Source organism: Lissotriton helveticus, chromosome 3_2 (assembly GCF_964261635.1).
Source record: "Lissotriton helveticus chromosome 3_2, aLisHel1.1, whole genome shotgun sequence".
NCBI classification, from domain to species: domain Eukaryota; kingdom Metazoa; phylum Chordata; class Amphibia; order Caudata; family Salamandridae; genus Lissotriton; species Lissotriton helveticus.
In genome coordinates this window covers 126,219,573-126,238,707 of record NC_136062.1, presented here as the reverse complement: position 1 = coordinate 126,238,707, position 19,135 = coordinate 126,219,573, and the positions used below count along the sequence as shown (strand labels likewise).

Here is a 19,135-nt window from a genome sequence, read left to right as displayed (position 1 = left end):
AACATGACGACCTCCGTTTTAGCCGAGTTGAGTCTTAGACAATTTACATTCATCCAATTTCCTATAGCGGTCATGCAGTCACAGAAATCGGCTTGTTTATGGAAGGCAATGCCACCCCAATTTGGGTGTCATTTGCATAGGATGTAAGGTGCAGCCTGAACGATCTGATAAGGGGAGGGCCAGGGGTTCAACATAATTGTTAAAGAGAGAGAGGCTGAGAGCAGAGCCTTGTGGAACCCCGCAAGTCAAAGCGAAAGATTGAGACACAAGGTCCCGAGCAACCACCTGCGATCTATCTGATAAAAAGGATTCCAGAAGCTTAAGGGCTGACCCCTCGATCCCGACAGCCAGGAGACGTTAAATCAAAACCTTATGGTCCACTGTGTTAAAGGCTGCAGACAGATCGAGGAGTACTAGCATAGCGTTTCCCCCACCATCAGCCATCGATCACATTTCTTCAGTTGTTTTAATCAGAGCAGTCTCAGCACTAAAAGTTCCTGATATTAGCACAGAGTTAAAACTATTGATTAGACATAATGCGATTGTATCTACTACCTTTGTAGCTATGGATGGGGGCAATAGTCCCTTGGGGACCCTAACTTAATAGTGCTGATGAAAGAAGTGACATAAGATGTGGTTTAAGAAGAAAATTGAGAACATTTGGGTGCAGCTGTGGTCCCAAGATCCTTTGAGGTTAAATTAGAGCCAGAGGAGGAGTGTTGGTTAAATTTATTAAATATTTTCACCTCTTTCACAGTCACAAAATGTCTGGTTATGATTTGCAATTGTGTTTTAGGGGCTGAGGTTAAGTTTGTATCTACTTAAAAAATTATTTGGCAGAATTCTCAGATGTCAGAATAATTTGTGAAGTAAGTAGATTTTTCTTGAATAAGTATTGCTTTATATTTGTTCAAACACATTTTATACTTTTCTCTATTTACAGTATCATATTCCTTCCTCCACTGTCTCTCCTGTCTTCTACATGCCTGTTTTTGAAGTGTGACTTTCTCGGTGAACCAAGGGGCGTACGGCTTATTTATTTTAGAAGATGTAATTTAGACAGGAACTGGAAGTTATGGCAGACTTTAGCCAGTTAGTATAGTTTGAGGGATCAACCTCAGGGGTATAAATGACGCAAAGCACAGTGATTGAACAGCTTTATTAACCCCTTCCGCGCTCATGACGAGCTCAGCTCGTCATGAGCGACGACGCTCGCACGCTGATGACGAGCTGAGCTAGCGCGCATGCGGTTAAGGAACTTACTGTGCACTTTATTCAAGGCATATACGTGGTAGTCTTAAGATTAGGAGATTTGTTAAAATAGATAGATGTTTAAGCTTTATATCGAACAGGACTGCGTGGTGGTCGGACTACGTTAGAGGACTAGGGTCTTTCATGATCACCATGGGATTATTTGTGAACAGACCATCCAGCGTGTGTCCTGCTAAATGGGTGGAGTGCTGTACTAGTTAGTTCAGGCCAAAACGTTTGAGTGTTTCAATTAGAATTTCGGTATCACTATTCTCTGAGTTTTCTAAGTGAAATTTATAATCACACATCTAAGTAAATTTGTTGTTGATTAGTCCTACTTCAAGTACGGAGCTAACATTGTGAATAATAAATTTTCTGAGACCCGGTAGGTGATAGATTCACCTCCCCTTAAATAATTGTTTGGCAGAGAGATTAATTAAGAAAGTAAAGGCTTTACAGTCATCTATAGATGCTGGTTTCATTCTGCTGGCAGCGTATTTCTGTTAAGGGCAATGCCTCCTCCTCATTTTGATGGTCTATCTATGCGATGCAGGACAAAATTAGGAAGGATGGCAGCCAGTAAACCGGTCCTGAGGATTGATCAGCCAAGGTTTAGGTATAGACTATTCACACTGTGAAACATAGGCTCGCTGACCACCGAAGTGGTTAGATAGACGAATGCAGTTAGTAAAGTTGAGTTCCTTCATCTCTGCAAATACTGATCACCTTTATGTGCCTCAAAGGTTCCCAAAACCAGGAAATTTATTTAGCACCCCTATTTAATAGCACTAGTTGATTCTATTGCAGATCACTTGTACACTGATGATGGGCATTTCTACAAAACATGAGTGATACACGACAGTCAAAAACTTTAGCCACCTGAAAATCACCTGAAGAATGTTGAAAGTGGTATCTAATGGCACTAATAGATTAGTCCATTCAATCCATTAGCCTTCTAGCTGACTTTGACCTCACAATATTAGCTGTCAAATCAGTAAAACAAAATCTTAGTGTCAACTTTGCTTTTGAAATGGCATTTAAGTCTTAGTCAGATCTATGGTTCGTAGTTGCTTTTTTAGTTCTGCAACTTCAATAAATAAACTACTGTGATTTTTGACTAAGCCAACCAATTTAATTGCAGACACAATAATGGACTATTCCAATCCTACAAACGCCTTTCTCAAGATGTTGCGGCTTGTCAGAACCTGGCTGGGCACAAGGCTCATGCCTTTAAGAAGATACAAAGATTATTCTCTCTGTTCCTGAGAATTTTACCTTCCCAAAGGACAAAATCAGTGCAAACATTACAGACAGTGAAAACGGTTTTAAGCTCAACAGCGATAAAACTAAGCTCTTGGTATTCGGTAACAGTTGATCTCTATGGTCTCCTTCCAGTTGACTGACTGAACTCGGAAATGCTCCCATTCTGACTCCCACTTCAAAGAAATCTAGGCGTCATCTTCAATAATAACCCTGCCTTTGTTAATCAAGTTAATCAGTTAGTGTCTACCTGCTTCATGACACTCAGAACTCTTAAGAAGCTAATTAGAATTCTTACAATTTCCTCCAGCAAAAAAGTGGTAAATTTTTTAATCGCCTCAAGACTGGATTATGCGAACTCTCTTTACCTTGCTCTTCCTCACTGTTTGCTTAATCGATTGCAGGTCATCCAGAATACTGCACCCTGGCAACTTTTGTAAATACCTAAATGGCTATCATTCTCATCTTCCTTATTTTCACTTCATACTAGGAAGAGATCGACCTTTAAATCTCTCACAAACTCTGGGCCAGTATGCATCAGATAGATTCAATAATTTTGCCCTGTTTACTGCAATCCGATCATAATCCTGCGCTTCTCACACCAGCCTAATGTGGATGCTCTTTCTTCCATGGAGCCATGAAATACTGGAATTCTCTGCCTGCATTGCATCTATATCTTAGGGAAAATAACTGAAAATATGGCTGTTCACTCTCTAACTCTCTCTTCTCGTCCTGAAACTGGTTATGTTCAGAGCCGGGACGCCCTCTGGGTATCAGCATGCTTTACAAAACACAAATCAAATTAAGGATCATTTTTTCGACAACAGGACATCACTACACTGGCTCTCAAGTTAAATGTGGAGCCCTTTTGAAAATCACTTACTGGACAATCACATGCTTACAGAGTACAACCCAGGGATACCCAGCCTCTAAAATCACGTGTTATGTTGCATAGTTTTGGTAGATCTTGTCTGACTGTTCACCTTTTAAACTTTCCTCTAAGAGGAAGAGGTTTGCAGAGAAGGCTAATATACCCCAGAAAGTCCCACCTTACAATACACCGGTGGTGATGGATAGGATAATCTTCAAACACCTGCTCACACGCACCCAACCTGAGATGGCACTGGAAGATCATTATCACCAAGAGACACTTTCCATGGTAGTGTGAGGCTAAAGCCCTGCCCTAATGCAATTCATCATGTTCCCAACAGGCATGGACTTTGGAGAAGGTCTCAATAAGAACACAACTCTACTGCTCACAGCAGCTACGGTATGCATGGCATCGAGGGCAAATCTGGTGTATTGCTCTTTCATGTGAACTAGATACAGTGCAAGGCCTAGCATGGATACGTCTGCAGATCAGTAGCGCAGCACAACTGCTTAGGTCTATCATTGTCTCTCATCAGTTGCAAACATACATATTTGCTTTGTTGGTGGGTTTAGTAGGGAAGTTCACACATGCTGGGTATTTAGCTCTGACGAAGTTTTCAATGGATGAGCCGACTTTGTTCTCATTATAAGAAGGTCTAAATATGTAAGTGATGCAAAATTTATTAGACAGGTGTGCTTTTTTGATTTTAAGCTTCTAGGCTTTACATACATACAACTGGTAATTTTACATACGGAGTGAAAAAGACGTGAAAAACTGTATGCCATTTAAATAGAGCAATAATCAAATTCCCTGATACTTCTGAATATGTTATGTCTTTGGCCTGCCTCGTCTTTGGCCTGCCTCGTGTGAATGTTGTGATACGTATATGTATTAAAGGCAATTTCTCAATAAAAAAATATGAGCATGCCTTCGTTATCAGAATAATTGATCAACAAGACACTACTTCTTTGAAAGTGCGGCCAATTTTTGAGCAGGGGGTACACCTTTTATCCTGAATTAATCAGCTCTGATATTTTACCGTGCCTTTCAATCTAACTGATTAAAGCCTCAGCAAAATAAGGCAACAGAACGAGTTTGTACTTTCAACTTTCATATACATTTTCAAAGCCTACTGTTGAGACCTCTCTAGAGCTACTTAGTCAAAGTGTAATTGTTCTGGGACTGTCCACACAAAGTGCAACATCTCTGATGCAGTTTACACAAAGTAAAACAGTTCTGGCGGTGCAGTATAACATGGCAGGCGCTCCTTACACAAACTGTAACATCACTAGCGCTGCCAACCCAGTGTAACACACTAGTGCTGCCTACACAAAGTGTAACATCACTAGCGCTGCCAACACAGTGTAACACCACTAGTGCTGCCTACACAAAGTGTAACATCACTAGCGCTGCCAACACAGTGTAACATCACTAGCGCTGCCAACACAGTGTAACATCACTAGCGCTGCCAACACAGTGTAACACCACCAGCGCTGCCAACACAAAGTGTAACATCTCAAGCCCTCCCTACGCAAAGTATAACATCTCAGGGTCTCTCTACACAAGGCATAACATCTTAGCGCTGCCAACACAGTGTAGCATCACTAGTGCGGCCCACACAAATTCTAACATGTCTCTGTCACTGCTTAGACAGAGCGTAATATCGCTGCTGCTCCCTACAAACGTGCAACATCTCTGGTGATGTGTACACAACGTTTTGTTTACATTTTAAGCAGAAAAATGTTTGCAACACTGTTGCCAACCTTTTGTAGCTCATTATGGGTGCATGTGTGACATTGGCTGCTTTCTAGACAGCAAGAAGGCAACCTTTCAGCTAAAATAAAAATTGTGTTACAATGCTGTGTGATGCAAATGTTTTCCAACGTGTGACTACACCCCGTCTACAAAGTGCCCCCGCAAAACAGGCCAATAGCATCTCAACAATTTACTTTTTATCGTATATCTTTTCACAGGCAGATAGCCGTCTCCCATCACCCCTTAATGATGCTTCCACCAAGGCTCCGACCTTGCAGTGTGAAACAAGTGCACTCTGTGAGTTCCATAGTGTGAGCCTAACTGAGCGCCTACCCCTGGTCAGTAGCTTGCACATTGGTCTCCTGCATGACAATTGACACCGCTGCTATCGAGCCACGTGGACCAGCCTAAGTTATTGCCTGTCCGTATAAGGGCAAAGGAATATCAGTAATGTAATACAACCAAATCGTGGCCATGGAGCGAACAACGTTTAACACAACAGGTTCAATGATATAGTGCTTATATACACAAATAGTAATATAAATAAAACATCTTTCTTACAGAAATAGCATTTAGGCCTATGCCATGTGGAAACAATTTTGGCAAAAATACACAGGATGTTCTCTTAGTCGAGTACTTGAACAATTCCATGGTTAGCTCTTGTAGTGTCTCTTTGAAGGTAGCCCAGCTTAATCTAGGCAGGTTCGAGAGCACAAGGGCGTGAGGTTGGGTTCACAGTTTGCGGAAGATGTTGAGCATGGGCCCCAGGTGAAGTGGTCTCTGTATCTGGGAGAGCCACATCTCACTCTCCGCTGCCATTAGACGGCAGAAGTTCAGAACACTGGCCCTCGTGTAAGGGATGCGGTGAAGGCTGGCTTGTCTTCTTAGGTTGCCTCCGTGCTCTCCGCAGATAGCTGAAGAACTCTCATATACGGGGTGTAGGATTTTCGCAAGAGGCTTGTGGTTTCAATTGCTCTGCCGCTGATGCTATTGGAGAAGGAAAAAGAAATTAGCCTTATACCACAATCAAAGTAACAACTACCCCTTTTTTTGTAGCTACCTTCATACTTGCCTATCTAAAACCTTTAGTTCTTCCAAAATATGTTTTAATATCGATACTCAAAGAGAGAAAGTTACTCACCATAATACCAATGATCCTCTTCAGTGAAAGACTCCTTGATATTGCAAACTCATTGGGAATCCTGAAGATCACTGGAGTCTCAAAGCTACTGATTGTAAATGAACTATCAGAGGGGGCCCTGCACGCTCCCCTCACCTGCATGCCTTAGTCTAATTGTTAGCATGTCACATGTGAGCCTCACTCTCCGCTCTCACCTACAGCCACACACTGCAATCTGTTATCAAACCCCAGATGGCGGCTTCTAGCACATCTTGTGCCAATGGCATCATTGCCTCTGCCCTGTCATTAGGTGCAAAATGACCAGTGATCTAGGTGCAAAGGTGATTTAGGTGCTACGGCTAAATAATTAGTGCTGCTTGCAAAACAGTCAGTGATCTGGGTGCTGATATCATCCAGCCTAAATGTTTCATACAGGAAGTGAAAAGTTACGTAAATGCAATCAGTGGATATTGTCTTTAAAACTCGTGCAGTGCATTTGAAAGCCTAATAGGTGCTTAACAAAACTAATGGAAAACCTGGAATATTTATTATTATTAAATATCAGAAATTTATACCAGTTACCCTGTAAAAAAAATCCATCATTTTGTTCTTCTCCCATTTATTTACTCTGTCCATCCAGTGCTTTGTGCCATAAATGTCAATCTGTTAGGACACCTTTCGGTATTTAAGGCCTCTGTGCAGATGCACAGATTAGATATATAGGAAATAAGAGTGCATACTGTTCTATCGGTTTCGGAACAATGGCCTACTATTTTAGATTACACATTGTTCCTGCAGAAGAACATGTTCTAAATGTGTTAAATATTACTAGAGCTATCAAAATAAAATTTGCAGAAGCCTGGGCTGAAAAGACCACTTGTGAAGTTTAGTTCTGGTTATCTAGTGCCTTTGTAACAGCTTTGAATTATGAAATGTAGCCTTCCTGATCTCAACTGAAGTTAATTCCAAAAGCCATACACATCTCACACCGTGTACCTCTTTATGGACATTGCCTGCCATCTGCTACTTCAACAGACTGACCGCTCAGCGCCGGGATTGGGACAGTGGACACTCTAAGGGCTGGCAACAGGAGACATTGGTTTGAGTGGATTCCAATAACATCCTTTCCATTAGAAGAAGGGAACAAGGAGAATTGGAGGAGCGATGCTCTATAGGAGTCTGCTTTAAGGAAGGAGATTTATTTTGAAGTCCAATACTTTAAAATGGAGACCCCGGCGTAGAGGAGGCAACACAGATCTCATCTTGTCTTCTATAGCATAGAAAAGGACTTACAATCATGGATGTCCTGTACATGTAGCTATGGAATAGTGTTGCCACAAAGCATACATTCTAGACACAAACCAAACTTCTTTGCTGAAAAGCTGGAAGAGGGAAGTTTGGAAATTTTATTAGGAATAACTAAAGACTAGCTGAGTTACCCTTTAAAATACCCTGCTCAACTAACACCAAGGAGGTAATCTGCATGGAACAGAGGAAGTTATACCTGAGTTATAGAGAATGTTGGGCTAAGATCCGTCTTTATCTTCTCCAGCCCTAGTGGCACCAGTCTATTGCTGATCCACTACGAAGTGGACATTGCTCGATGACCTAAAACACAGTTATTGGCTGTGGTATAAGAAATAATCAATCAATCAGGGATTTGTGAAGTGCGCTACTCACCTGTGAGAGTCTCAAGGAGCGGGGGGGGGAGGTGGGGAGGGGTGGCTAGGGGGTGTGTGCAGCTCCGAAACAGCCAGGTCTTGAGGCTCTTCCTGAAGGTGTGCAGAGTGGGGGAACGTCTGATGTTGATCAGTAGTTTGTTACCGGTCTTTGCTGCAATGTAGGAGTAGGCTATTCCACCCGCTCTGGTTCTGCGGAGGCGGGGGGTTTCGGCGAGGGCAAGGTTGTTGGAGCGGAGGTCTCTCTTGGGTACGTGGAAGGAGATCCTTTCATTGAGGTATTGGGTTCAGTTGTTGTTGCAGGATTTGTAGGCATGAGTGAGTAGCTTGAATGTTACTCTCTTCTCGATGGGGAGCCAATGGAAGTCTCAAAGATGCTGGGAAAAGTGTTCATGTCGTGGAATGCCGAGAACGAATCTGGCCGAGGTGTTCTGGATGGTCTATAGTTTGCAGAGCAGGGATTGGTTGTTTCCGGCATAGAGGGCGTTTCGGTAGTCCAGTCTGCTTGTTATGAGTGCGTGGGTCACAGTCTTTCTGGATTCGTGGGATCTACTTGAAGGTCATGCGAAGGATGCAGAGGGTGTTGAAGCACAAGGAGGAGATGGCGTTGATGTGTTGGGTCATGGTTTGGGAGGAGTGGAGTATGATATTGCGTATGATGCTGAGGTTCTGGGTGTGGTCCAGGTGAGTGGGGGGGGGGGTTTCCAAGGATGGTAGGTCACCAGGTATTGTCCCATGTTGAAGGGAGGGTCCGAGCATGAGGACTTATGTCATCTCTGAGTTGAGCTTCAGACAGCTGTTGCTCATTCAGGATGTGACTTCTTTCATTCCTTCCTGGAAGCGGAGTCTGGTGGTGTGGGGATCCTTCGTGAGGGAGAGGATGAGCTGGGTGCAGGATACTATGCTGAGTCCATGCAGTCTGATGATGGCGGTGAGGACGGCCATGTAGATGTTGAAGAGCATGAGGCTGAGCGATGATCCTTGGGGTTCTCCGCAGTTGATCTCTGCGGTGTCAGAGAGGAAAGGCGGGAGTCTGTTCCTTGGGTTCAGCCGATGAGGAAAAACAGATCCAGTTGAGGGCGGTTCCCTGTATGCCGGCGTCGTAGAGTCTGGCGGTAAGAGTGCGGTGGGAGACGGTGTCGAAGGCTGCTGATGAGGTCTAGTAGGATGAGGGCCGTGGTGTGGCCCTGGTAGAGGAGAGTGAGGATGTCCTCTGTGGCGGTGAGAAGGGCAATAGCAGTGCTGTGGTTGCTGCGGAATCCGGATTGGGAAGAGCCGAGGATGGAGTGGTCTTCGATGTAGTTCGTTAGCTGGCTGTTGACTATCTTCTTGGTGACTTTAGCTGCAAAGGGGAGGAGAGAGATGGGTCTGTTGTTTTTGAGGTCCATCAGGTCGGCAGAGGGCTTCTTGAGGAAGGCCTTGACTTCTGCGCATTTCCAGACGTCGGGGAATGTGCCAGATTCGAAGGTGCCATTGATGGTGTGTTGTAGCGTGGGTGCTATGGCGGTGGCGGCTTTGTGGAAGATGTGTGGTGGACTGGGGTCAGTGGGGGCTCCTGAGTGAATGCTCTTCATGATCGTGGTGGTGACCTGGTCCAGGTGGAGATAGTAGGCTGGCTGGTGTTGCTGGAGGTAGGTGTGGTTTTGGTGTCAGGGTATAGGTTCACTGAAGTTGTCAAGGAGGGACTACATTTTGAGATGGAGTTTGTTGCACATGTCCTGACAAGGTGGGATGTCCGAGGCTTCGCTGGGGGGTTTGGTGAATTCCTGAATGACGCTGAAGAGTTCCTTTGAGTTGCTGGAGTTGGCGAGGATTTTGTTCTGGTTGAAAGTCCTTTTGGTGGATCTGATGCATTGGTGGTATTCTGTCATGGCATTCCTGTAGGTAGTCCAGTCTTCCAAGGTTTTGCTGTTGTGCCATAATTTCTCAAGACGTCTGCAGGTGCATCTGGATTCTCGGAGGTCAGTGGTGAACCACGTGGCTGTCATGGGGCGCTGTCTGTCGGAGTTGCGGAGAGGGGCGAGCTTGTCTTTACAGTTGGTGATCCATGTGTGCAGTTTGTTGGCTACAGAGTAGATGTCGGTCGTGGTGGGAGGGGGATCGTGGTAGAGGGTGGACTTCAGGTGCTCCTCAGTGACCTTGCTCCAGTTCCTTCGTGGAGGGCGTGGGGTAGCTTTGTAAGCAGTGGCTTTATCAAGGGAGAAGTGTACGCCATGGTGGTCCATCTCGGGGGGTTGCGTGGTGTGGCTAAAGTGTATGTTCTTCCCTCTTACAAAGATGGGGTCGAGGGTGTATCCTGCTTTGTGGGTTGGGGTGGTGACGAGCTGTTTTAGTCAGATGTTGGCGAGGTTGTCCAGGGTGGAGGAGTTGGGGTCACTGAGGTTGTCGAGGTGAAAGTTGGGGTCTCCAAGCAGTATGTAGTCCATGGAGGTGATGGCGTGGGGAGGGATGAGGTTGGTGGCAGTTGTGGTGAACGCGAGGTTCGTGGTCCAGGAGGTCTGTAGGCAAGGGTGCCATGTCGAGTCGTTCTGGGGCTGGTCTGCATCTGGAAATGAAGGTGTTCCGTGGGGGGAGAGGAGTTATTGGTGCTGGAGGTGGTGAGAAGGAGGGAGTTTTTGTGCGCGATGGCAAGTCCTCCTCCTAGGTGATTGGGGCAGTTCTGCCACTGGATCTTGTATCCGTCGGGGATGGGGGCAGCGATGTCAGGGGCAGAGGCGCAAAGAAGGCGACGTATGGCAAGAGGGTGTCGAGAAGGTCCCAGATCTCTACTGCATGTCTGTGCAGGGAGGATACATTAAGGAGGATGCACCTCAGGGGTTCAGGTGCACTGGCATCTAGTGGCCTTGGGGGTGTGGAGGTAGGTGAAAATTTGTCAGCAATATCGGTAGGAGAAGTGGCCGTGGGTGGTATTCGGCGTTGAGAGCTGGCAGTTGCTGCTTCTTACGGGGTTGAGGGCGTGGAGAGTCATAGCGGTGGGTGGTCAGAGAACCAGGGTCCCTGGGGCTGGTCGGGTGCAGACAGGCTTGCCTATGACGCCCCAGCGGCGCGGCCGGCATTAAATAGGGAACAGTAGAGGGAAACGCTGCTGGGAGATGGGAGCGGGAACCAGCAAAGGGGGGGGGGGGGGTGCTGCGGGTAAAAACGGAGGACACAAGAGCAAAAAAGGACAGACAAGGCACAGAAATAGAAAGAATATAGGGAGGAAAAGAATAAAAGGAAAATAAAAACAAATAAGAAAAATAACAGATAACGGGCGCAGTTAACACAAAACCAGACAGACAAACAAAGGCAGAAGACCGAAAGGCGGGCTGAGCAGACCAGCAGAAGAGCAAGGCTCTCCCACTGGATCACCAGGGATAAGGTGCAGGCAGGAGCCTGCGGGTGGAGGAGGGCCTCAAACACCTACCTGGACAGAGAAGTGCCTGGGGCAGCAGCAGCGGCGAAACGACAGAGCAGTTCATTTTGTCGACCTTCCTTGCGAGAGAGCCGGTGTGGGGAGAGCAGAGATTCCCTGACCAGGAGGTCAGAGTTCTAAAGTTCTGAAGGCTTTCCTTCAAGGTAGCATTTTTACAGGAGCTCCTTGAGAACGGAGACAACCTAACCGGACTTATAGAAAACACATGTGACTCAGTGGCTTCTGATTAGAGGTCCTCCTCACTCGATGGCTTCTGGGATAGCATTTGAGCAGTGGCGGAGCCATAACCCTTGGCTTCTTTGTTGCTTACATTGTGCCCCCTGCCTCTCGACTTAAAGAGCAAGAGTAATTAATGTGCGTGTGTTTTACATTTGTAAAAGCAGCAGCCCTAGTCCAGGCTCGGCATACCAGGTGGTACCTTCCCAAATGAGATAGATCCTGCATCTAAAATGTTATAAACTTCGCAGTTCATTTTGTCGACCTTCCTTGCGAGAGGGCCGGTCTGGCTTACTATCAGGCCCTGACAGCAGCCAAACGTCACCGCAGCCAAGCTTCGCCGCCAGTTAACTTTACTATACGGCAGGTAATGCTGCCTTTAGGAGACTCAGGAGGGATCCCAGGATTGGATACTCTTTTTGGAGTGAACATTGCTATATCATAAGTAGGCACCAGGTGAAATGTGGCCTTATCTTGCATTATGTGTGGTATTTCAGATTATGTTTCTTACTCCAAAATGTCAGAAATGTTGCCTCGTCATGTAATTGAGCTGCGATTCAGGTTAAAGTCCTATTGCAGGAGTATGGGAGGCACATGAACAAACTAAACTCAAGCAGCTGCTGTTTACATCATGCACACTTTTGCAGTTTTTTTTTTAACCACCCAGTGTTTCATTTTGTCCAACATTGAACAGGAAGATGCATTTCGCCCTAAAAATAGTACTAAATGCTGGATCGGGGTTTCATGTGATGTTGCGTTATTCTTCAGGAATTCCTTGTCATTTTCACAAAGGAGATTACAAAAATTTCGCAACGGTACAATAAATTTCTCCCCACAATTCTAGAGCTATTCCATACCTTTCAGAATAGATAAATCCCAGAATGTAAAGTAACTTACATACCACAGTGGCTCAAACTGACCCAGCAGGAGGAAGGAAGAGGAAAGCAGAGATATAAACAATTAAGATTTACAATATCCTGTGCATTTTAGCACCAGAGCCTCTGCATTCCTCCTCTAGGAGGACACTATCCCAATATTCAGAGGTCAGGTTTCCCCTTTCTACACGTGGGAATAGCTACAAGTAGAAAATACCTGTCTGGGTCAATTTGAGAGAGGCATATCTTGACATTGAATGGAAATCCTACTGATGGGTATAGACCTCTGGCCAACAACTCCATCCTCATGCTTATCAGCTGTCTCTTCCCTCATATAGTTTTGGGGCAGGTATCAGCGTAATAGGGGTGATTTCGATTGTCATGTACAATAAATTGGGCTTTCAGTGTCGCTCTCATCAGTATTTCTATTCTTTTGCTAAGTTAAGTACAACCATAACTGTTCACCTGTCATAGTATCACTAATTCTTACCCTCATAGGAAATCAGTAGCCCTTGCGCACTACCCCATCTGTGTTAATATCTATAACTTCTCACTAAGTGGAAAAAGCTTTTCTCACTGCACTCTCAAGCTCTGGAATGCTCTTCCCCAGTCCCTTTGTTCTGAGAACTCTCTTTAAATTTAAGAGAGTTACCAGAAACACGGCGCCGGGAAACTAAAGGAGGGGGAATTGCGTTATTAAGACGAAAACACTCTGTGAATAGAGGCACACCCGCCCTATCACGAAGACTTATCTCCTCCCGTTTTTCACTCAACTTGTGAAAAATCGAGATCTATGCTAAACTTTATAAATCGGCCGTCCATTGAGAGTGAAAAAATTGGAAATCCTTAGCTCACCCAGACCGGGCCACAGCTCATTAAAATAACTAAGAATCGCAACCTCTTTTTCCCGACAAGAACCAGAGTCTACACACTGACCGGCTCTTTCGCGCCCTTATATTTTGGTGTTTCCGACTTAGAACACTTATCATATGAGCCATCTTTTCCAGCCCTGAAGATTCGCAGTTGTTCCCTGCGATGAAACACGTGTTGGCTTATGTTTTGGGAACATTAAACAGAAAATGAACATATGAACGGACTATTGATCTTATCACAGCTTCTTTTTGTGCTCTTGATCACTGAACTTTGAATACTCACTATGTGTTTGGATTGCTGCAATTTTATTGACCATTGTATTTAACTACGTTTTATTATCATACCATACAATTTGTGTTTAGTGCAGGGGCTTTGCAGTTCTAATTGATACAGACCAGTTTTCTGATCTAATTGAGTGGTTGGGAGGTGTTACCACTCGCCCCATTGCCTACACTGTTCACTTTGCTAATATACACCAATCAGCGGTTACCCAGGTGTGCGCCATATACTCTGTAGCACTAAAAGACCTCTTAGTTGTTGCATTAAACAATCTGAAAACCTGTCTGTTTTCTGCTATTGAGTAACTTGTCTGCCAGTTCTTAGAAGCTCCTGATTCAAAGCGCTTGGAAACCCCAGTGGATAGGGAGCCTTACAAATACTCATAAACACATCATAACACCCAATATAGGTCCCTTGCCGGTTTCAAGGCTGCTCCAAAAGATGTAGGCTTTCAAGGGGCCAAGTCCATCAAGTAGCTCACACCTCGGGGGGCGTGGCTAAGCACGCAACGGTAATGGCCGCCTTGGTGTAGAGGTCCACGCGAGCTCGCCTTCCCGGGGCATTTATCCGGTAAATCACCACCCGCAGACGGCGAAAATCACTGGCGCTGCCGCCGGACATCATTGCCGACCTCCCGACCAACTTTGGGGAAAATCGACATACCCGAGGTGCACCGGAGGTTCCGCAGCGCAACGGCCGCAGACATCGCTCCCAATCTCGGGAGGCGTCCAGGAAAGTCCGCGGCTTCGGTTGGAGCTACAGGCCCGAAGCTGAGACCTACGCGCACTGAGACCACGCGACGCTGGGGTGAGTGCGGAGACGAACTGCGATCCAAGGACTGGCCCGATCGAAGAATCTGCTGGCTGAGTACTGCCTGCTCAGACGCCACACCGGCAGTACAACCACACGAGGCCGGATGGAGCCGCCCTGACCGGCACGACCAAGAGGCGGTAGGAACGGAACCGACCCACCGGCCACGGAGGCATGCCCCAGCCCAGATGCCCTGCTTCTATGCTAAGAAATTAACGGCGACGGGGCTGGACGACCACGGAAGACCCGTGGTGCGCGACACTGCGGCAGCGCCAGCCTAACTGATGACGCATTTGATAACACGCGCCCACGTGTTGGCCAGAGCCGGTGGGACCATACGGGCGCCCTAGGCCCATGAAACAAAACACCCACAGTACCACCTACGCCACGAGAGTGCCGATACAACCCATATGGCCCATATGGCAGTGCAACACACGCTAACCCTGCGCCACGCACCAACCCAACCATACCGACCCGACGGGCGCCAGGCGCCACAGGCCACTGCCCGGGCGCACGCCCACCTGGGGGCCGCGAACACTGTGCGGTGGTCACCTACCCCACGGCTAGACAGTCGGGCACACGGGCTGGTCCTCTGAAGGTGAGACACGCTACGGGGCCAGAAACGACGAGGTGGTACAGATGTCTAGCGGGCCCAGAACGAGAACTGGAACCGGCAACACTAACCAGAAGGCCAAGATGGACAAAACCGGGAAGAACGCTGACCCGGACCAAACGGCGGCTAAACTGGACACCATGCTGGCGGCGATGGAGAGGCTCGAGGAATCAATAAACCTAACCCGCACCTCCTTGGCCACCAAAATTGACAGCGTGGTCATCGACCTCACGCACCTACGGGCAGATCATAAAAAACTGGCGGAACGCACCACTGCCCTAGAAGGCGCACTACAGACACTTCAGCCTCAAACCGACCAGTCACATAAGCACATCCAGGACTTATTGAACAGGGTGGAGTTCTTGGAGGACAGGGCTGAAGACGCGGAAGGTAGAACCCGTAGGAACAACTTACGCTTGGTCGGGGTTCCGGAGAAATGGGAAGGGAGATCCCCGGAAGAACACATGGAGCAGTGGTTGAGGGGCATACTACCGGAAGGATCGCTCTCCCCGCACTTCGTTATTGAACGAGCTCACAGGGTCCCCACCAAACCTCGACGGGCTCCAACCCGAGACCCATGCTACTCCGCATAATGAACTATCGGGACAGAGACTCCATCCTGCGAGAAACACGCAAGCTCCAAGAGGTCCGGATCGAGAACGCGTCGGTGATGTTCTTTCCAGACTACACTATACAGGTCCAGCGGCAAAGACATGACTTTATGGCGGTGAAAAAGCGACTGAGACAGATGGGCCTCCAGTACTCACTGCTGTTTCCCGCGAAGCTGAGGGTCGTGGCGGGAGAACGGACTCATTTCTTTATGGACCCCACGGAGGTGGAAACCTGGCTGGACAGCGGAGTAGATACAGAACCCAAAACGACAGCGGGTCCTGTGCCCCGGCGACAACCCGATAATCGCAGGCGAAGACGACGACCCCGCCGGAGTTCTCAGCCGGGACCGCGAGCGGCGACAAGACCTTCCCCTCCAGCAGATGCCAGGCGGCAGGAGAAGCAGGATGCCCTCCGCCTGGTGATGGAACTCAGCGGATCCCCTGCACAGAGCGAGGTGGCGGACGGCAGCGCACAGGGCCTCCAAAGTGACGATGAAGCCATCTATGGAGTGCCGGACTCCCCGACCTCGGAAGACCGACCTGATGTCACTCCCCAAACGGCGGACTACATCAGCTGACCGCGCGACGGACACGGCGCTCCACAAAAACATTTGCAACTGACCACCACAACTGACCTAAGGCAACGCAGCTACGGCGAGATCTGATCATGGCAGCAGACTACGCCCCCAACCCCACATGCTGCACGCGCAGCTTACACACGCCGAACCACCCACCAATGAACATGAGTCCAGGAATTGGCGGTGGTGACCTGCGCTTGATCGGAGTGCGGCTGCGGGACCGCTTTGCCTTGCCTGGTGGCGATTCGATTGGAGCACGTAATGTATGGGGTTTTATGCATGTACATGATGGGTTCGCTGTCTGCAAGGGAGACCTAGACTGATACATTCCTCCCGGGAAGGCAATAAGCCTTCGCTCAACACCCATATTGACACAGACCAACTGATCTCGTGCATATAGCACTACCACCCCCTTAGACTTGACTATTGTTGCTCTCCTAGAGAGTATGGACGGGAGCACGTTTCGCACCCCACCTTTTGGTATTTTGAAAGTTCATATTGTTCATTGGCTTACTGTTCCGTTAGCCTTGTTTTTTTCCCCTCCTATGGTCACAGTGAAGTGGTGTACTACATTAGGCGCTTACTGGGTGGCAGGGGCCGTTTACATGACGGCGAGCGCAAATGCATGGGGGGGTGGAGGGAGAGCTGGGTGGGGGGTTTTGTTGCAATGTTGTAATGTCGCCCTTTAAGATATGCACGTGGAATGTGAAGGGTATACATACGCCATCCCGACGTTACCAAATCTATTCATACCTCAAACGCCATCACATACAAATTGCCCTCCTACAAGAAACACACCTTAACACCACGGAAACTCCCATGCTACGACGCAGGTGGCGCGGTCAGCTCTATGCCACAGGGTTCTCGTCGTACGCTCGGGGGACACTAGTATGGGTCAAGCCGGGCACTCCATGGACCACACAAGATGTACACATAGATCCCGAGGGCAGATACGTAGCAATCCACGGCAGGTTGGATGGCAACCCACTAGTGATAGCCTCAGTATATGCGCCTAACGCGGGGTTGGCAGACTTCCTTACCCAATTGTCGCACACATTGGCCCCTTGGCATGCAATCCCCTGGGTACTTGGCAGGGACTACAATAGTTCACTAGATTTGACACTAGACTGCTCTCATCCCACACCACCCAACTCACAGGCACAGTCCACTACGAAAGCATTGCAGGCGTGGTCCACACAATGGGGTCTACAAGATGCGTGGCGCACTCGCAATCCACACTCCAGGGTCTACTCATATTACTCGGGAGCACACGCCCTGCATGTACGCCTTGATCGGTACATGGTCTCCAGTGAGCTCCTACCTAATGTCACGAACACCTGTTACATGGGCCGCACGCACTCTGACCACAACCCGCACCTCTTGGACCTGATGTGGGACCAACCTCGGCCACCGATACCCACATGGCGGTTGCAACCTGACCTATTACTAGACGGCACATTTAGGGGTTCCATATGCACGCAGACAGCGCAGTATTTCGAAGACAACGCAGGCTCGGCATCGACACCACAGATTGAGTGGGACGCCTTTAAAGTGGTCCTCAGGGGGCAATGTCTAGGCACCCAGGCCCACTCCCGACGACAATTAGAGACAGATCTCCGACGCCTAGAATCAGACTTGCTGCGACTGGAGCAGGCAGCAGCCACAGACACAAACACTGACTTATTACAGGCGCGGGCAGAACATGACAAGCTGATTGACAGGTTGAAAAACATCAACTACAAGGCCCACTCGGCCCGCTCACATCACACTGGGGACAAACCTGGCAAGCTACTGGTGTGGCTGATACAACGCGAAAACCGCGTAATGCCAGTGACAGTGGTGCAATCGTTGACTGGCCCGATGGTGCACACACAGGTGCAGATACACGAGGCCTTTGTGACACACTACAGCGCACTATACAAGTCCCGTCTGCTGACCACACGACCCGTCATTACTGCGTATCTAGAGGATGTCACGCTGCCTACCCTGACGGATGATCAACGGAATGACCTGGGGTCGCCGTTACTAGCAGAGGAGCTCCGTGAGGCCATCTCTGCCCTCTCGAATGGCAAAGCCCCGGGCCCTGATGGATTGCCGGCGGAATATTATAAAGCATGCTCTGACATCCTGATTCCAGAGCTCCTAAGGGTATATGCGGCGGCGCTGGAGGACTCGACCCTACCCCAGTCGATGAACGAGGCGACATTAGTGTCCCTTTTAAACCCAGGTAGAGATGGTACACTCCTCGGCTCATATAGACCTCTAGCACTGCTAAACACAGACTATAAGATACTGGCTTCGACTCTAGCCCGGCGGCTAGCAGGACTGGTGCCAGATTTGATACATAATGACCAGAACGGCTTTGTGCCCACCAGATGCACCTCCCACAACATACGGAGGCTCTTCCGAGCACAAGCATACGCAACGCAAGATTGGCCAAGATCGGGCTGCCTAGTCCTTGACCTAGAGAAGGCATTCGACTCGCTCGAGTGGCCCTATCTACTGGCTGTGTTACGCAAATTCGACCTTGGGGAGGACTATATTGAACTAGTGGGATTGCTATACAGACACCCAGTGGTGCGAGTCCGCACAGGCGGGCTACTATCTGACGCCATTAGGGTGCAACGCGGCACCAGACAGGGCTGCCCATTGTCCCCATTACTCTTTTCACTGGCGATTGAACCCCTTGCTGAAAAATTGCGCAATACGGGCGCGCACTGGGGCATCCCACTAGCAGATGGCATACACACAGTCTCGCTGTATGCAGACGACCTCCTTTTGTACGTTAAGGACCTTACTCAAATACCACTAGACCTCTCGGAGATCTTCAAGTCCTTCGAGACCATGTCAGGTCTCAAGGTAAACTGGGCCAAGTCAGGGGCATACTCGTTCAACCCAGACATCCCAGACCCGGAAATCAGGATTAATG

General features: G+C 48.1%; 1 protein-coding gene across 1 annotated transcript in view; it reads right to left on the bottom strand.

Annotated features, from left to right (window-relative positions):
• Positions 1–2,364: 2,364 nt before the first annotated feature.
• Positions 2,365–19,135, bottom strand: part of MYZAP (myocardial zonula adherens protein) — a 465,570-nt gene continuing 448,799 nt past the window's right edge. The window contains exons 16-17 of the mRNA XM_078684913.1: positions 4,830–6,124; positions 2,365–4,659 (exon numbers count right to left, since the gene is read on the bottom strand). Coding sequence (XP_078541039.1) covers positions 6,022–6,124 — 103 coding nt within the window. The 3' untranslated portion in view covers positions 2,365–4,659; positions 4,830–6,021. The remainder of the gene's footprint in view (positions 4,660–4,829; positions 6,125–19,135) is intronic.